Source organism: Montipora capricornis, chromosome 2, assembly GCF_036669925.1.
Source record: "Montipora capricornis isolate CH-2021 chromosome 2, ASM3666992v2, whole genome shotgun sequence".
NCBI classification, from domain to species: Eukaryota; Metazoa; Cnidaria; class Anthozoa; order Scleractinia; family Acroporidae; genus Montipora; species Montipora capricornis.
The window spans coordinates 23,133,035-23,148,034 of NC_090884.1; the positions used below are offsets into that span (position 1 = coordinate 23,133,035).

The following is a 15,000-nucleotide window of genomic DNA, read 5'->3' on the forward strand; positions in this document are numbered from 1 at the left end:
TTAAAGGGATTACAAATATATAATAAGGTTTAGCTGATTACATGTAGTTAGACTACAATGAATCATTCATGTATGTCTTATCACACCGGACACACAACAGATTCGAACAAATCCGACTAAAATGAAAGAAATGCCCCATGGTAAAGACATTTTGAGGGAATGAGACAAGTGTGAAGCACCGATCGTCTTCGTTTGTAGCTCAGTACTCCGGTTTGGAATTGAAACTAACTTAAAAGCTCGTGAAGTCTCTGAACTGTAACTTTGTTAAGTTACTGTCAATTCCAAACTGGAGTAGCTACAATTAAACTATGACTGATTGTACACCTGGTTGCCGTGTGATCCGTCTTACCGATGGTCTCAGTTGTTCTGGCTGGAAGGGCACTGTTCCCTTCATAGCAAAACTCCTGTAGAAAGGTCCCTACTACTTGGTGTCCCCAAATTTAAGGGATTTCTTTTCCCTGGCTAGATGGCTTTTGACACTATTGATAAAGTTTCTACTACTACTACTACTACTACTACTACTACTACTCCTGCACCATTTCCGTATTGTATGGCGGTGGTGCTGTTGGGACGACGGAAATTACTGACGAGCTTGGAATAAGAGGCTGAACTCTATTTGTCGGCGAAAACGAGCCCACTCGGATCGGCGGTGCCAATGGAGGAGGTGCTGGTGTTTGCGTTGGATGGGAAGCTGGTCTCGTAGCACTTTGCTGCGCATTTGATGAATAGTGTTCGTCTTCCAATCCGCACCACAAATTTAGAATTTGATATAAGAGAACGGCAATCATCACTATATTCTTCATGATGAAAATAGAGACAGTTACACCATAAGCCAAAGTTAAACCGATTCGAAGCCCTAGAAAGATCGTCTCAAATATTGCTTGAAGGGGATAAAACAAACTACGCCATTTCCTGGATTCTTCGATGTACTCCATTCTCAAAACAAATGGCAAAAACAGAATTGTTATGCAAGCAAAGACAATCAAAGTTTTCTTGTATGGCTGAGGGATTCCAAGACTACACTCAGTTTTGTCAGATACAACACAGACTAGTTCAATTCCATCGCATATATTGATGACACTCTTCGTACAGCATTTCGTTCTGTTCGTTACTCGCCGAAAATCAGTAAATTCGCTCGATGCTATCTTGGTTTGAAATGTGATTATTAGCAAAAGTGGCGTGATGGAAAGCGTCAGTTTCAAGGTACTTGGATCCCAGAATGCTTTATTTAGCACATCGCCATCAATGCGACTAAAGACAATTGCGACTACGGGTACCAAGCCAAGCCAGCTGTATACGACCCAAAAGGACGTCACGTAAAAGAACTTGCCTTCTTCTCTATCTTCGTCTATGCTGTTGATGAACCACCACATCAGTACGGCCGGAATAAAAAACAAAGTAATTGCGTACCAAGCGGGTTTACCCTCATATTGTGCAGGATACGAGGCTAGGAAAAAGCCTTGAACGATCAGCAAAGCCAAGAACAAAAATCGGCCAAGGATAATAGACGATGAAACTGTCATAGCATTCGAGATTTTCAGAAGACAACCGATGTGTACACATCAAACCATAGGCAGCCCAAGTTCGCGTCACTAGAGAGCGTGTAATAATTGATTACTAGTGCGAGGATGACCTTTGAGTGCAGGCGGTGTTGCGTTACAGGCGGCCGTTGAGAATTTAAACCCGTTGTAAGACTTTGTATGGGAAATAAAATACCGTCGATTATGAAGCCTAAAAAACGCTCAATTTAACGTTCATTCAATAAAAGGGATTAAAATGACTCACCTCTGATGTATTCTTGTGCTTTTTGGAGCTTATTTTACCGTTTCGGGAATTCCGTGTTTCCAATGTTTTAAGACGAAGACTTCGTCTTAGGACACCAGGAAGAACTCGCCACCAATATGCAATCAAAGTTATTTGAAATTGGTTTCATCGCTTTTTGACTATATAATTATTGTAGCGATTTCAGTCTTTTAAAGTGCGTTGCCTTCCGTCAGTTGTACTAAATCATTAAGTCGTTTGTAAATATTGTTACTTATTTGAAATTAGTTTCATCACCTTTTAGCTATTAGGTTTTCTACTTGAGAAATGATTGTAGCAATTTCAGTTTCTTCAAGTACCTTGCCTTACGTCTGCTGTAATAAATCATTACAAGGACATTATTTAGTGGAAGGCGAAGCTGTGTTGATTTTTATAAGGAGAATTCGAAGACTCGCCTTGAGTATGCATTTGCTCGATCCGTTAATAGTTTTCATAAACCAAGCATAATATGATATTTTCCGAGGCGTAATTTTGATTTCGATCGATCAGTTGGCGCATTTCCCGGTTTTCAAAACTTTTCGAAACTCCGCACTATAAAAGCTTCGTTCCCCCTTAGTGATTCCAACATTCATATATACACTCTTCGGTGATGCAATTTTCCCTTTCGTAAACAAGCGATGCCATTTGGACGAGGAAATTTCACTGTTAAGTTTGTCATTTGCAATTGAGGAAAAAATACTTAATCTAGGACTAGAAAAAAAAAATTAAAAAGTTGATGTGACCCTTGGTGGCGAGTTGACTGGTGGCGAGTCTTCCTGGTGGCGAGGTGACCATAAACCATCACACCGCTTGGTGAGAGAGAACGCCGAGTGGTAAAGGGTTAATTAATTCATTTGTGCAGCTGTTTAGATATTGTGAATCGTAAAATAATATCCTCGTTACACTGATGCCTTGAAAACTTGGTTATTTAGGGTTGATTGAAACTTGGCTTGATTGCGGCAATTAGCAAATTAACATAATATGGGAATGATTAGGATATGGTGCGTTTTTCTTATCAAATTCAATTTGTTACTGGTCTTTACAAACGACCTTCGTTTTTAGCTCGTGGAGAGCTATCGGGATGGTTGGTGAATCAGGCTGTCAGTCGTAAACAATGGAAATTTGTAATTGATTTCTGATCGTCTAAAGTTCGGCAGGCGCATTCATGCATTCGTTAAATGGTCGTTAAGGCGGCAGGCGCATTCATGCATTCGTTAAATGGTCGTTAAGAATGCTCTTATTCGGCTACCAATGAAAGACGTTCAATATGTCATGTGATATTTCGGTGTTTGGTACATGTCTTCGGCTCAGTGCATTTGATTGATCACCCTCTGATCACACGTACAGTGTAGGACGTAGCCATTTGTTGAGAAGTTCTATTGACCTGTGTTCAATTGATTTACGGAGCAGAGGTGAGTTCGTCGTCATTTGTCTTTTACTGTGTCATCATTTCTTTGGATACTACTTTTTGTCCGTGGATTGAAAGAATCAATTCGAAATCACTGGTTTGTAAGACATACCGCGCACCGGTGGCTCAGTTGGTTGAGCACCGGGCTGCCATGCGGGAGGTCGTGAGTTCGACTTCGGCCGGACCAACACTCAGGGTCTTTAAATGACTGAGGAGAAAGAGCTTCCTTTGTAATTACATCCGCAAATGGTTAGACTTTCAAATCTTCTCGGATAAGGACGATAAGCCGGAGGTCCCGTCTCACAAATAACTTCCATGGTCATTAGTTCCCCGTGGGACGTTAAAGAACCCACACACTATTCGTGTATAATGAGTTCCCGGTGTTGTGGCTGTCCTCTGTGTGTCAAGCAGTTGACAGGTTCACAAATGGCGTTTCGGGCCCGAAACGTTTTCGGGACTTTCCAGAAACGGGCCCCAGGGCCCCAGGCCCTCCGATCAGCCGTCTAGGTACCTTAGGCCTCAACCTTAGGCCACCCTTTTAAAAAGCTCAGTGGGTTCACAATCGTTTCAAAAAGTGTCATCATTAAAAAAAGAAACAGCTTTATTGACTTTGTTAACACAACAAACCAACACAACAGAAGGCACGAAAAAATCATTGTCAAAGGTTACCGCTGTAGAGTGAAATGAACTGCTCTTGCGTGATCAGTTTACGTTAAGGCTGTAAACAGTGTAACGAAATGCTAGCGTGAGTAGCTCATGAGATAATCTGGCTCATCCTATGGGAAGGAAACTTTGAAATTGAAAGTTAAGCAAACAAAACAAACAAACAAACAAACTTCAACAATACTATTCAATAAGAACAACGAAAAGCTTATGGCGGAAATACAAATAGGTGAACCAGATAATCACCAAAATCCGATTATTTCAAATCCTCCATTGCACATTGTTACTTTTTATTATGTTGTTGTTTTCCTTCTCAGGTTTAAATAATAATTGATAAACGCGGAATAATTTGGTTTTGGCACATAAAAGTTTCGGCTCCACTTGTGGTTGTTGGAAAAAACGATTAAGACAAAACATGAAATAAATACAAATCTACCAATTTGAATCCAATCGTAAAGACTTGCCTTCTCTAAATATTTACATCAACTATGACTATGTTTCATACAACTTATACGCAATCTTTATTTAAGTTTTTTTCTTCACTTCTTTACACTGAGGTGATTTTAATAAAGCAACCATTGTTTCATCATCAATGTCGTGTATTGGATGCCATCGGAAGTCATATGAAAGCAATGTGTTGTCAGATTCAGACACTAGGTCTGCTCTAAAAAATATTTTGACAATAAACTTATGTTTTTGTGGTACCTTAACATGACCATGTCGAAAGGCCCTTAAAAATATTGTGTTTTTCAAAAGCCCCGAAGAGTTATGACGATACATACAAAAGTAAAATCAGTATATATCACTCACACTATGCATGTCTAGTGATTATTATTCCTTGTCAGCAACTTGGGCAGCTGGTGGAGCTGTAGGGGGAGGCCGAGTAATTGGCTGTTGTGCCTCCGAGTCGCGTCTTTCCGCTTGCCCACAACGAATTGCGGGGACACAGATCAAAGTGCGGGCAAATACGAGTATGATGTTCTTGAAAATGAACAAAGATACATCCCATTTATATCCAAGAAATAAACCAAGACGAAGGCCGAGGACCGCAGCATTCAGGAACACTTGTAGTCCACCATTCACGCAATAAAAACACATTTTTTCATCTTGATAGAGCAGGAACAGCTTTCCAATCATTTCAATAGGAGATAGAAGAAAGATAATGCACGCAAATGATAGAACGGCTTTGGAAAAACTTCCTGGAATTGCAAACTGACCTTCCACACCTTCTTTGCTTATATCGATAACTGTGTGCAAAAGATCGTTCCCATCGAAAATGTCTACTGTCATAGCAAAGGATAACTCGGTGAGAGCTTCTCTGTGTTGCGGATCTGATCCGGAATTAAGCAAAAGAAGGAGCAGGAGTGGAGTTATTCCAAGGGATAATTTCAAAATATTTGAGTCAAACGGTTGGTTGCTGTCAAGCTTGCTGGCTGTGAGGGTAAAGACGATTCCAATCATTGGCACCAAACCGAACCATGAGTAAGAAAGCCACACATAAAATAAACGACGAATTTTATCTTCACTGCTCGTTATCCACCACCAAGTTATTCCCAAGGATGGTAGGATTAAAACAAAAAATGCGTACCAAGCCGAATTTTTCAGATACTTAGCTGGAAATGATGCGAGCAACCAACATTGTAGAATCATAAGCAGCAGCAGCATCAAGCGTCCAAATCTAGTGAATAATTTGCTCCAATTCATGTCTGTGAAACGACAGAAGGTCGACAGAATAAAACTTCAAAAGATTTTACCTCTCAAGAGATTTCTCATGTGACAATCAGTGTTTCTGTATAAGGAAGCTCATGATCGGAAATGATCTCCAAGTTCATGAATTTTCAGTCGACACATCTGCTTGGACCCAGATGAGGTTCAGTTTTTCTGAAGTCCGAGGTCCACGAACGAACCTAAATATAATTCTATTAACAGTATTTCCTGCTGACCTGAGATCGGTCAAAAACAACTCAATGGTTCATTTTCGTTATTACGTTAATCATTGTTATTTATATCCTCATCATCTGTCGAACATTTCATTGTCATAATTTGTTGGGACAAGTACATAGAAATTCATATTTGCTTTAATTAATTTCTTCAGCCTTGTATTAATACTAATATACGATTGCCGAATATTCTTTTTCAAGAGGCGCAGGATGCTGACTGTTGCGTGTACAACCCCTCAAAGTATCTTCACACCTCACGTCTTAATAATTAATTCCTTAGCTACCGATATCCTACTCGTGTTTCCGTTGGACAGACAAAATGGTTGGGTTGGGCGATCAAGATGAATTCTAAAAGCTGTCCTTTTTTTAACATCAACGAAAGTAAAAAATGCAAAGCGTCCGAAAGCAGACTTCAAAACAATCACAAGGTGTTGCTATGATTGTACAATGGAGTGTTTAGACGGTCCGGCTGTCAGCAACTTAACAGACTTCGTGAAGAAACAGTCCCAGGCAGCTGTCTGGACTTGCTAAGGCAAATCAAACCAAAAACGGAGGACTCTGATCCCATCTAATAGAGGATGTGATTTCATCGAAAATTGCCCTAAACTTCACAGGCAAATGTTAACTTTTTTCATTTTCCTATATCCTTAAATAGGAAAAGTTAATATTTGCCCATGCCAGTTAATTTCAGACCCACAAAGGAATCTGAGAAAGCCGAAATATCCAAAAGCTTTTTTACAAGTTACGTAATCGAAGACATTTTGGAATTTCTTTGGGGCCATTTCAGTTGTTATCCAAACATTTGTACTTTTCGCCATAGATGTACAGAAATTTGTACGTTTAGAGAAAAATCAGGCGTAAACACCTTGTCTTTCTCAAAAAAAATTCATGTTTGAAAGAAAATACTCTCTTAAGAGTTGTCACTTGATTTACAACATGAAAACAAAATCTTACGTGAGAATGAAACCCGACCATACTGCAAAAACACGAGGGGAAATGACTTCGTAACAATACATTCAGAGTAAAACGTGAAAAAGATTCAATAATCACGAAGACCTCGTGATGGTGGAGATCTACATCATGAAGAGACGTGTTTTACTTTGCAATCGTCGTTTCTTGACTCACTCCTAAATTAATGTTTACGTTATTGCACGATTGGCGTCGATGTAAATGGACCACCGATCACCTGAGGTTAGATCTCGCCAAACGGTAACAATACTACAATTTCCGAAAAAAAATGCCCGTTATGACAAAAAAAATCGGATCTGTCTATCCAGGGGCAAGACACAGCCTCTTCAAAATCTGGTAGAGTTAAACAAAAATTTGTAAGGTTTTCTTTGTTGCAATCTTCTCGTGGTAAATCAAATGAAAGATTACGTCAATGAGACCATCGCGCGAGGACAGAGCCAACCAAAGAGGGAAAAAGGGGAAAATATTTTGAAGGCACATTTAGAGTGCATTCCCAATTCTTGCTACATCGGTTACCCACCAGGAGTTCAATAAAGTTAAATAAAAAAGAATAAATACTCTGTGATAGAATATTTGACCTTAAAAGAGAGTAACAATACGTCCTCTACAGAAAACACTGTACTGACGAGGAACTAAACGTGTGAAGTGTGGGAAAATTTTACATCTGGATTGAGGACGCGTTGACCAACAGTAATCAATGATGTACTAAATTGACGATAATTTCCGAAAAGTGTTGTCGGCACAAAGACTTCCTTAGGGCTTCGTCACGCGTTCCCTCGACGGATGAACGCGTGACGAAGCCACGCGAAAGGCCATATTGTGACTGGAAATGATGACAGACGTACTCTACAATGAAAACTCAGTAGAATTAAGTTGGTCCGAGCCGTGGCAAAAGGACTGAGATCCTGAACCACAGAAAACCATAAACTAGCTTGAAATGGTCCAACGATGGGTTGTACGTTTTATTAACAACACGTGACCTCAGGAAGTCAAGTTTCGCAACAGGAATAATAAAGATATGTTTAAAATAGCATTTTAACAGATCTGAGAATTTTAATGTGAATCGCCGTAAAAATGAAGGATAAAGGAGAAAAAAATATCATTCCATTTCGTTCACTATTCTTGTGTCTTTGAAAAGCCTTTTGGAAAGATAATAAAATGTATTTTATGGAAAGCAACACTTTATTCTGAAAAATCCCACTCCAGTCAATAAAGGCATATTCTCAGACCACACAGCACAGTCACAGAATGTTTAAAACAACCATTCTTACTTGTGCTATTAGGAAGCAACTGTACAAGGAACAGGAAAGAAAGACGCCAAAAATGGACAGACAGACTAGCCACCGCCATCAACAGCATCACTTCTTTTTACTTCAGTAGACGCTACAAACTCCTCTTTAATGAACCCCCTTTAGCGTATCATGTTTTGTAATATCATCCCTTGTACGTGAATCATTGAAAGTTGAAAGTTTACTTGCGATCTAATGTAAAGATTGCCACGAATCAAGAGTGATAATGCATGTTTTTTATCGTAATATCTTCAGCACAATACACGAGGACTAAACTGTGAGAAATGCAAAGATTACTTCTATCGACCGTTTGGAAGGGAGCACTCTGAGGTTAACGCTTGTCAAGGTATTTTTTTTATATAAACTGTAGTTGTTTATAGGGATTTCGACTACTGAGAAAACTTCAACACGTGAAAAATTATGATAATTTTACGTATATATGAGATCGCCCGTCAGCTGCTGACACGTCTCCCGCTTTATTTCGCGCCACTTCTTTCTGCCACTCTGACCTGCGATGAAGGAACGGCTAAATGTCCTAAGTTGCATAAGTTGCGCCGTTTTCAAAATTATTTCGATAGGACTTCTAACAATACTGTTGCAAACATTGTTGAAAAATTTTTCAGTGAAAGGTTTCCATCGTTCACCGACGTCGATGTAGAGACGTTCTTAGAAGCTGAAGTTAAAACAAAAACAGTTTAAGGATCAGTCATTTTCAAGAGAATATTAAGTAAGAGAGCAAATCCCCATATTTAGCCCTATTCCCATGAAAATTATTTGCTCTGAACTATTATTATTAGTTCTCAGTGTGTCATACTGTGTGGTTATTTCAAAGACGACACCTTTTAGTTAGAATGAAAGTGGACCCGGTGGTCATGGTAACAAAAGATTAAATACCTTCGGATCACGGGCGCGCTCTAAAAATAGATTTCATGGAAAACAGGGATTCGCTCTGTTACCTCATATTCTCTTGTCATTTTCCAATCGTTTTATTTATTTTGCATTTGTTTATTAGGCCCATTTGGTTCATTTCCGAAGAAGAAAACTTATTAAGCTATCTTTTTTTTACATAAACTGTTGGTTGGATGGCATTTTCTACCAGCGTTTGTTGTGGACAAAAGGTCGTGGAATGTTTTATAATTCTAGCATTGAATACTTCCAAAACTAACGCATCAAAGATTATTCTCAAATCAAATTGCCTGGTCAATTCATCCTCGGAGGGCTCTTACTTCTTAGATTTACCAGAAATGAACTGAATAAGAAGTTTTCTTACTAAGAAAAAAAATTCTTAATTTGTAGCATGCCTCTGTAGCTTGAACGGCACAGCAAACGTTTCAAGCCTATCGTTTGGTGAATGTGTAGGAGATGAAACCGTATTGTCACTTCATCCGGGAAAGGTGAGTAATTATATTGCACAAGGCCAAGTATCCGACTTGCTGGTTCCCAGGCATCCGCGCACCTTAACAATTAGCTAAGATTTTTCCTTAACTATATAATCCTCATATTATATGACTCAACTCCTCTGCCCTGTACCAGTTCACTTCGAATTTCATAGAATTTTCAGATGTAACGTTCCACCGTAATTTTTACACAAGAGATGTCCATTGCAAATACTTTACCTTTACCTGCCCGTGAAAAAGCACCCTAAGCCGTTAAGAGATTTATAGTAAAAACCAAACGTTGCATGACTTAAAGGACGTCCACATTTGAGATTGTTGTTATTAAAGGACCATTAAAGGTGTCAATTTTTCTTTAAAAAAAGACAAAAAAAGCAAGGTGACATATCATAACGCCAACCCGGTTGGTTTTATGGTGTGTCATCTTGCTTTTTTTTTTTTTTTTTTTCAATTTTTTTGTTCTTTCTCTTTGCATTGAGAGACACTTGTTGATACCGGCTAAATAAATTCATTTGAACTGTCATCTCGTGAATAGGCCACTTGCACTAAGAGGTCATGTGACATCGTTTTTATGAAAATGAAAGTTATATGATTTTGCCTTCGAAACACTATTAGAGGGTCATCTCTTAAACAAAATAATAGTGATTTGGTTTTTCAAACCCGCACCATTTGCTTAAAATGAGAAAGTCCGTAGCTGGTCACGTGACCAGAACTTGATTTTTTAAAATTATGAATTACCGCTTTCTGACACAAATTTTGCACTTGAACTTCAAGGAAAATGTTGAAAAGATGATGTGGTAACGTTTATGGCACATCTGAACTCAACTATCAAACATTTAACAAGATATAAGCAAAAAGTAGTTTTGGCCGCCATGTTGGAGGGCAAGAGTATGCCCTCCAACATGGCGGCCAAGACAAATCATGCTACTTTGTTGAAAAATCAAAGTACCATAAAATATCTCCCATAAATGCGTTTCCTCTCAAATTTTGCGTGTAAGATAATTTTTATGTGTTCCGTCAATTTTTGGCAACAGCAAGATTACAACTCACTGTTTAAGGGAAGCATTGGTCACGTGACCTCTTAGTGCAAGTGGCCTATTATGAACATCAAGACATTCGCAACACAAATGTCATGTCAACTTGATTTTACCAAGTAGAAATACATTATTTGCTGTTTGAAATAGTTGCATTTCATTTACTAATTTTGCTTTTAATTTTTCACAGCAACCTGGCGACTGTTATTGTAAAGAGTTCGTTCAGGGTCGGCAATGTGACAGGTGCATGTCGGGATATTACAGGCTGACTTTTGAGAACCCTCAAGGATGCCTAGGTGAAGAACAAAGCAGCGTAGCAGCCAAAATAAGGCATTCACAAAAAAAAACTGTTTTTACATGTGACTGGCCCGGTAATCTTTGCAATGAACACATAAGCGCAAATATGGATACATTTCCTCTTTCACAAATTGATAAACAATGAAAACAATTGGTTGCTCGCTTAATGGCATAATTTAGTACGGTAATACATATAAAGAACAAAAACCACATTAACAATTCTGATATGATGATAATGATAGTTATAGCAATCATCATCACCATTGTTATCATTGTTATAATTTTCACAGAATCAATTAATGTCAACGCTGCTCTTTTCTACGTAGTAAAATTTCACACCCTAAAAGAGAAGCTCCACACCGACCAACGAATAATTTTAAACCTAACAAAATAATGTTTGCAATCAAATTAGCTCGACAATTTTCTCCAAAAAAGTGTTTGGATCGAAAGAAAATGAACTGTAGAATCACCTATTTCCCGGGCGCCGCCATCTTGAATAATTTATTTTTGAAATAATAAGTGCAACGCGTCACGACACAATTCATTCAAGATGGAGGCCCCCGGGGAATTTGAAAACAAAATTTGAAATTCAGTTATTTTAGATACAAACGTTTCCATTGAGAAAAAGTTCGAAAATTTTTTATTGGAAACATTATGTTCTTTGCTTTAAAGCTATTTCCTTGTTTTAGTGGAAATTCCTTTTAACAGAATTATGTAAAATTTCTTTTCAACTCCAGGCAAGCTAAGGTGCAGTTATATTGTTTACTACATGTACTGAAACGAAACCCTCCCTTTTAGCTTGTGAATGCCACCTTAATGGAACCGTTGATCAGAAAAGCGATTGCCAAGATGTACGTATTCCTGTTGGTATGGTAATATATGTACACATTAGCCTTTAACTGAGTCACGTAGAACTGAGCACATCTCAGTGCGCATTTTTTTTGCTTCCTGGTGGCTAATTGGTATTGCATAAACAATCGAAACCTCCATAGCTAGCAGAAGGTAGGTTTATTCCACAAGCGATTGTCGGATGACTACGGCAACAGGGCACCCTCAGGCCCTGTCCACACGTATCCGGATAGTTTTTAATGTGCAACTTTTTTCTTTCCGGGTGCGCCCTCCGTCAACACGTATCCGGCGAATTCGATGGCGAATCCGGAACTTTTTGAATGCGCTCTCCAGAGTGGTGGATATGTTTTAATCCGCTATGTGTTAGTTCCACAATGAACTAAGCAATCCTATACTAAAATTCACTAGAAAATTCACAAATTTACATCCAAAGGGAACGAAAATTTGTACGAAACTTGCACTAAATGTGTACGTACGAAAAACGTGTACGTTGAAAAAACTGTTGGACGCGACAATCCTAAAATGTTCTGAAATTACAAAGCACGTGCAATTCCCTTGGGGGAATCACGTGATACAAACGAAACAAACAGGAAATAGGCAAATATAACAAAGATACCGGAAATCGGTTGCCACACTATGAATCCGGAACCGTGTGGACGCTAAATCCGGAAATTTTTTAATCCGGATGACGTAACGAGATCGAGCCCAGTTTCTACCTTTAAATCAATTCTCAAAATGGCTGCCGAGGGCAATATTAGTCTTTTTTATGGTGCATGCTCTGTTACCTCTGTTTCCTTGAGGAGTCCTGAGTATTAAAGTGAATCCGGAAACGTTTCGGGTACTTCTGGACGGGCAAATTCGGGTTGAATACGCTACCTGTGGATAGGAATGTTTTTGAATCCGGAAAGAAAAAGTTGCGGATTCAAAAATATCCGGGATATTTGTGGAGGGGCCTGAGTTTGCAGTAATCATCAGCATATTATATCCAACAGGTGAGAGTGCAAACTTTGTTTCATACAAAGTTAAAACATTCTTTCCTGTCTTATTGTGGCAGTTGGGGAGCACGATCGATCCTCTTTTTCTTGGAACATTGCTGACTGACCTCTGTACAATAATTTTGTATTCGAATATGTGAGCTCTGCAATCCCGCAGAACATTTTCAATGGACACTTTTCGGCTCTTTTCGCTGAGCGACTATTTTTTCCCTCTGTTGACTAAACCAGTTGCGGCTTTCCTGTGTGAAAGCTACTGACAAATAAACAGAAATAGGAAAAACACAATTGTCTACATGCTGTTCACTTTTAACTATGTTTGGAACTGACGTTTAAGAAAGTGACTATTTAGAATGTATAACTTAAGCAGCCCCATAACTGTTACTTTGTAACAAAGTATTGACCTAATTGTTCACATCATTACGCTATGAACTAGTAAGGGAACATTATTCTTACCTTTAGGATTACAACGGACAATGCAGTTGTAAACCAAACGTCGCTCTGCGAAACTGCAGCCAGTGTAAAGATGGTTACTACGATCTTCAGAACTCTGATCCAAATGGCTGTAAATGTAAGTAAAGTGGCAATTTGCACTCGTAATGTAGCGCGCACAGTTGCTTTATGATAAAGCTATCCGACCCAAGGGAGGACTCACATTGTTATTGAGCATTACGTAAAGAACCTAATCAGCCTAAATACCGCGCGCGTTCGTTTTCGTCATCGGCAACAATGCTAACAAAACAAAACGTACACCATTCCACTCTTCGCAGGAGAGTACTTTCAGATCCACGACACTAAACAGTTTCAAACGTATTTCCTGTAGTTGGAAATATATTTTTCCTGTTCCTTGTGCCTCCCTGTCTCATCAAATCGACGCATCATTCTTCTGCATTGAAGACCGTAAGGCGCAGCTTAATTGCGTAGTTATCGTTAGGAGTGTTCACTTTAACCCTGTATTTTTGTGGGGTCCCTCTGCAAGTGCAGCAGCATTGATGATTTTTGTTTGATGACAATTACCTTAAAATAAAATCTCCCATTAAGTGAAGAAACTGGAGAACGTTATGGTCAACTTAACGCAAAAAACCGGATAGCATGGTCGTACCATTCCCATGACTCCAAGCCGACAGTCTTAACTTGAGTTCCGGTATCAATACCCTACAAACGGCTCTTACTTACAGTGCTAACCATATGATAATTTAACATTGGTGTCAGTTGTAAAGGAACCGCAGTCTTGTTGTAGTGTGTTCTTTCCTTTTAGTTTGTGACTGTGATGTAGGAGGTACAAAGACTAACCAAAGCTGTGATAAGACGACAGGTGTCTGTGATTGCCATCCGCATGTAGCTGGAAGAACATGTAACGAGTAAGTTTTTCCTTAGCTCTGATTTTCTAAATTAGCGATTGTCTAGCCTAGTGTAGGAACTTCCTAAGATTTCCTAAGCTTTTCATTTTACTTTCTCACCTATCTGATAATGGAGTTGTATTTGGGGTTAAGTGCATTGTTTGAGTTGTTTGTTTTGGTCTGACCCTAAAAGGGTCTAAAAGAGTATCGAAAATGTATGATACCATGTTGCTACATGGGCCGTCTCATCTAACACTATGCAAAGTTCTATCCTAACTATTTTATTACTGCATTTAATTGTTTTCCAATAGGGTTGAAAGTGGCTTTTATCACCCAGATGCCCATTTTATTAACGCAGCAAAAAGTCCTTACAAACCAGCAACGGTAAGGAACGCTTCCGTGACTGAAGCCAGCCGAGCAAACTCTCTTAGGGAGGGAGGTTGGTGGAGGTCATGGGGAAAAACTATTATTTGACCAAAAGGGAACTTTCTGTGAGGCATTTTCTTCCGAGCTCATATAAACTAAAATTCTCACCAGGTTCTTTTATCCAGTATTCAGTAGTAAACACTTCATATCCTCCACAATTCTTGAAAGGAAACTAAATACAATGGTTTAAATTGGAGTTATGCACTGAAATATTAATTCTATGGCAAAGCTTTCTATTTCGCTATAGGAAGCTTAAGGCACATCGTTTTGAGCCAGATTGCAACCGCAAGAGAGCTGTTTTCCCTTTTTACTTGTTTTGAAACCAGCACATTTATATTTCTAAGATTCTTTCCACAACTAGAGACGATTCCAGGTCCCTAATATGAGACGCATGAGTAACGCTTCATTCTTCCGGTCACTGACTAAATGGGCAGCTTGTTCGGGCGACGAAATTTTCTATGCGTTAAAACAGTTTATTGTTATAATGCTTAATAGGTATGGGTGTGGTTTAAAAACGTTGCCTCCCAAATACACTTGCACATCCCATTGGCCAAATTGTTAGCTAAAGAGGCTCTGCGGGATTCCGTTCCTGTCAACTG

At 39.0% G+C, this 15,000-nt stretch overlaps 1 protein-coding gene across 2 annotated transcripts in view; it reads left to right on the plus strand.

The window, feature by feature from the left end:
* The window catches only part of LOC138039132 (laminin subunit gamma-1-like), a 77,405-nt gene that overhangs the window by 8,919 nt on the left and 53,486 nt on the right, over positions 1-15,000 (plus strand). Inside the window, exons 1-8 of one of the 2 annotated variants that reach the window (XM_068885316.1) lie at positions 3,123-3,212; positions 8,325-8,415; positions 9,366-9,463; positions 10,688-10,793; positions 11,593-11,645; positions 13,098-13,206; positions 13,894-13,996; positions 14,287-14,359. In XM_068885316.1, the coding sequence (XP_068741417.1) occupies positions 10,745-10,793; positions 11,593-11,645; positions 13,098-13,206; positions 13,894-13,996; positions 14,287-14,359 (387 nt within the window). In that variant the 5' untranslated portion in view covers positions 3,123-3,212; positions 8,325-8,415; positions 9,366-9,463; positions 10,688-10,744. Of the gene's footprint in view, positions 1-3,122; positions 3,213-8,324; positions 8,416-9,365; positions 9,464-10,687; positions 10,794-11,592; positions 11,646-13,097; positions 13,207-13,893; positions 13,997-14,286; positions 14,360-15,000 lie in introns of those variants that run through there. The other variant, XM_068885315.1, reaches the window with a different exon arrangement.